This window comes from Bombina bombina, chromosome 1, assembly GCF_027579735.1.
Source record: "Bombina bombina isolate aBomBom1 chromosome 1, aBomBom1.pri, whole genome shotgun sequence".
NCBI classification, from domain to species: Eukaryota; Metazoa; Chordata; class Amphibia; order Anura; family Bombinatoridae; genus Bombina; species Bombina bombina.
The window spans coordinates 5,749,858-5,754,946 of record NC_069499.1 but is presented as its reverse complement, the minus strand read 5'-3'; the positions used below and the strand labels follow the sequence as shown (position 1 = coordinate 5,754,946).

At 48.4% G+C, this 5,089-nt stretch overlaps 1 protein-coding gene across 1 annotated transcript; it reads left to right on the top strand.

Moving 5' to 3' along the window:
* Positions 1-1,590: 1,590 nt before the first annotated feature.
* LOC128644344 (putative protein TPRXL) lies at positions 1,591-2,508 on the top strand (the record flags this gene model as incomplete). Its single annotated transcript, XM_053697001.1, has 1 exon — positions 1,591-2,508. A coding segment is annotated over one exon (918 nt), but the record flags the coding sequence as incomplete, so codon positions are not given.
* Between the last annotated feature and the right edge of the window lie 2,581 nt (positions 2,509-5,089).

Sequence of the window (5,089 nt, the reverse complement as noted above, 5' to 3'; positions counted from 1 at the left end):
ACCGGCCTCACCAACATCACCAGCCTCACCAAAATCACCAGCCTCACCAACATCGCCAGCCTCAACATCATCAGCCTCACCAACATTACCAGCCTCACTGGCTTCACCAGCCTCATCAGTTTCACCAACATCACCAGCCTCACCAACATTGCCAGCCTCACTTGCTTCTCAAGCCTCATCAGCCTCACCAACATTGCCAGCCTCACCAGCTACACCAGCCTCACCAATGTCACCAGCCTCATCAACATCGCCAGTCTCATCAACATTGCAGCTACACAAGCCTCATCAACATCACCAGCCTCCAGCTACACCAGCCTCACCAACATTACCAGCCTCATCAGCCTCACTGGCCTCACAAACTTCATCAGCATCGCCAGCCTCATCACCAGCCTCACTGGCCTTATCAACATCACCAGCTTCATCAGCATCACCAGCCTCATTAACATCACCAGCTTCATCAGCATCATCAGCCTCATCAACATCACCAGCTTTATCAGCATCGCCAGCCTCACCAACATCACCAGGGTCATTGGCCTTATCAACATCACCAGCTTCATCAGCATCACCAGTCTCATCAACATCAGCAGCCTCATCATTATCACCAGCCTCATCAACATCACTAGTCTCACTTGCCTCATCACCAGCTTCATCAGCATCGCCAGCTTCATCAACATCACCAGCTTCATCAGCATCACCAGCTTCATCAGCATCACCAGCCTCATCAACATCACCAGCCTCATCAGCCTCACCAACATCACCAGCCTCACCAACATCACCAGCCTCATTAGCCTCACCAACATCACCGACCTCACTAACATCACCAGCCTCATCGGCCCCACCACCATCACCAGCCTCACCACCATCACTGGCCTCACCAACATCACCAGCCTCAACAACATTGCCAACCTCACTAGCTTCACCAGCCTCATCAACATCACCAGCCTGACCAGCCTCATCAACATCACCGGCCTCACCAACATCGCCAGCCTCACCAGCCTCATCAACATCACTAGCCTCACCAACATCGCCAGCCTGACCAGCCTCATCAACATCACCAATCTCACCAACATCACCAGCCTCACCAACATTACCAGCCTCATCAACATCACTAACATTGCCAGCCTCACCAGCTACACCAGCCTCACCAACATCACCAGCCTCACCAACATCGCTAGCCTCAACAACATCACCAGCCTCACCAACATCACCAGCCTCATCAACATCACCAGCCTCATCAGCTTCACCAACGTCACCAGCCTCACCAACATTGTCCGCCTCACCAGCTACACCAGCCTCACTAATGTCACCAGCCTCATCAACATCACCAGCCTCATCAACATTGCAGCTACACAAGCCTCATCAACATCACCAGCCTCACCAACATTACCAGCTTCACCAACATCACCAGCCTCATCAGCCTCACCAACATTGCCAGCATCACCAGCTACACCAGCCTCACCAACATCACCAGCCTCACCAGCTTCACCAACATCACCAGCCTCACCAGCTTCACCAACATTTCCAGCCTCACAAACATCACCAGCCTCACCATCATCACCGGCTTCACCAACATCACCGGCCTCACCAACATCACCAGACTCACCAACATCACCAGCCTCACCAACATTGCCAGCCTCAACAACATCACCAACCTCACCAACATCACCAGCCTCACTGGCTTCACCAGCCTCATCAGTTTCACCAACATCACCAGCCTCACCAACATTGCCAGCCTCACTTGCTTCTCAAGCCTCACTAGCCTCACCAACATTGCCAGCCTCACCAGCTACACCAGCCTCACCAATGTCACCAGCCTCATCAACATTGCCAGTCTCATCAACATTGCAGCTACACAAGCCTCATCAACATCACCAGCCTCCAGCTACACCAGCCTCACCAACATCACCAGCCTCATCAGCCTCACTGGCCTCACAAACTTCATCAGCACCGCAAGCCTCATCACCAGCCTCACTGGCCTTATCAACATCACCAGCTTCATCAGCATTGCCAGCCTCATCAGCATCACCAGCTTCATCAGCATCACCAGTCTCATCAACATCACCAGCTTTATCAGCATCGTCAGCCTCATCAACATCACGAGCATCATTGGCCTTATCAACATCACCAGCCTCATCAACATCACCAGCCTCATCAACATCACTAGTCTCACTTGCCTCATCACTAGCTTCATCAGCATCGCCAGCCTCATCAACATCACCAGCCTCACTGGCCTTATCAATATCACCAGCTTCATCAACATCACCAGCTTCATCAGCATCACCAGCTTCATCAGCATCACCAGCCTCATCAACATCACCAGCCTCATCAGCCTCACCAACATCACCAACCTCATTAGCCTCACCAACATCACCGGCCTCACCAACATCACCAGCCTCACCAACCCCACCACCATCACCAGCCTCACCAACATCACCGGCCTCACCAACATCACCAGCCTCAACAACATTGCCAACCTCACTAGCTTCACCAGCCTCATCGCCAGCCTGACCAGCCTCATCAACATCACCGGCCTCACCAACATCGCCAGCCTCACCAGCCTCATCAACATCACCAGCCTCACCAACATCGCCAGCCTGACCAGCCTCATCAACATCACCGGTCTCACCAACATCACCAGCCTCATCAACATCACCAGATTCCTCAGCCTCACTAACATTGCCAGCCTCACCAACATCACCGGCCTCACCAACATCGCCAGCCTCACCAGCCTCATCAACATCACCAGCCTCACCAACATCGCCAGCCTGACCAGCCTCATCAACATCACCGGTCTCACCAACGACACCAGGCTCAGCAACATTGCCAGCCTCACCAACATTGCCAGCCTCACCAGCTACACAATCCTCATCAACATCACCAGCCTCACCAGCTACACCAGCCTCACCAATATCACCAGCCAAACCAACATCACCAGCCTCAACAGCTTCACCAGCTTCATCAACATTGCCAGCCTCATCAGCTACACTAGCCTTACCAACATTGCCAATCTTATCAACATCACTAGCTTCACCAGCCTCAACAGCTACACCAGTCCCACCAACATCACCAGCCTCATCAACATCACTGGCCTCACCAACATCGCCAGCCTCACCAGCCTCATCAATATCATCAGCCTCAACAACATCACCAGCCTCACCAACATCACCAGCCTCACTGGCTTCACCAGCCTCATCAGCTTCTCCAACATCACCAGCCTCACCAACATTGCCAGCCTTACTGGCTTCTCCAGCCTCATTAGCCTCACCAGCTACATCAGCCTCACCAATGTCACCAGCCTCATCAACATTGCAGCTACACAAGCCTCATCAACATCACCAGCCTCCAGCTACACCAGCCTCACCAACATAACCAGCCTCATCAACATCACCAGCCTCACTGGCCTCACTAACTTTATCAGCATCACCAGCCTCATCAACATCACCACCCTCACTGGCCTTATCAACATCACCAGCTTCATCAGCGTCACCAGCCTCATCAACATCACCAGCTTCATCAGCATCACCAGCCTCATCAACATCACCAGCTGCATCAGCATCACCAGTCTCATCAACATCACCAGCCTCACTGGCCTTATCAACATCACCAGCTTAATCAGCATCACCAGCATCATCAACATCACCAGCCTCACCAGCTTCATCAGCATCACCAGCTTCATCAGCATCGCCAGCCTCATCAACATCACCAGCTTCATCAGCATCGCCAGCCTCATCAACATCACCAGCCTCACTGGACTTATCAATATCACCAGCTTCATCAGCATTACCAGCCTCATCAATACCACCAGCCTCATCAATATCGCCAGCTACATCAGCATCGCCAGCCTCATCAACATCACCAGCCTCACTGGCCTTATCAACATCACCAGCTTCATCAGCATCACCAAATTCAAAATATAGTAACTGGCGCCTAGATGGAATACAAGCTCACTATAAAAGAGTCCCTAACAGATTATTGGATAATAGCAGTAGTGATATATAGGAGCGCCAAAGGCTAAAATATTACACAGGTATTTAAAAAGGAGGTGGCAGAGCCAACTGGAAAAACCAAACAATGTCAAATTTGCTTATAGGGACAAAATTACTATACCAATTAACCAGGTTGACAAATAAACTCAGATCAATAAGTCAAATATTTAGTGAATCCTATATATTTATTTAAAGGGAACAATCTCTCAAGATGCAATAAAATGTAAGAATACAATATATCATAAAATAGTACTAGTAAATAAAATAAAAATAATGTACACACTGGGATCAGCCCAAAAGGACAATTATAAGCCAGGAAGAATACAATATATTCTAGAAGAGTTCCTATAAAATATATCATCATAGATTAAAGGAAATATAAATTTTGGGTAATGTGTCAAAAACACGATTAAATGACAGATGATGTGAACTATGCGAAATATTACAAATCAGAAAAAATACAGAAATAATAATATAGAAAATAATAATGATATAAAAAATAAATCGATAAGGGGTTACCTAGGGTATAATTAGCCCAATATATACATAAGTAGTGAAGGTCTGAGGATCTAAGTGTGTCTAAAGTGCTAAAGGGCTATGGATCATAAAGCCAATTCAAAGTGAAGTAAGAGTTAAACAAATATACAGAATATTATACTCAATGAAGTATAATCTGCTGCCCTCTGCACAGATCTAGTTAGACTGAACAGAATAAAAAAGACATTATTCTCTTAATTGTCAGACTGCATCTATAGAAGCCTTGTGCGGCACAAAAAGGGTTAAACACGTGTTATACTCTGCATTAGATATATATCAGCACTACTGGGCAAGTAAAAACTACTGGGCAAGTAAAAAAACAAACGCAGTGAGAGAAAAATTTAGCATGTGATGCAACCTCATGCCTGACTGAGAGGAGATAACCATTTGTTTGTCAGCCATAGCAGCTGAGCACAGTACGGGGTTCTCACGGGTAAGGATAAAAAAAAATGCTGCTTTGAAGACCCAATAAAGGTCAGAGTGAGCCTCAGCCCATGAGTACACACTGATGACCTGCTGGGGTGACACTAGGGGACAGGTGTGAGTGATAGCTCCTGCCAGGGGGA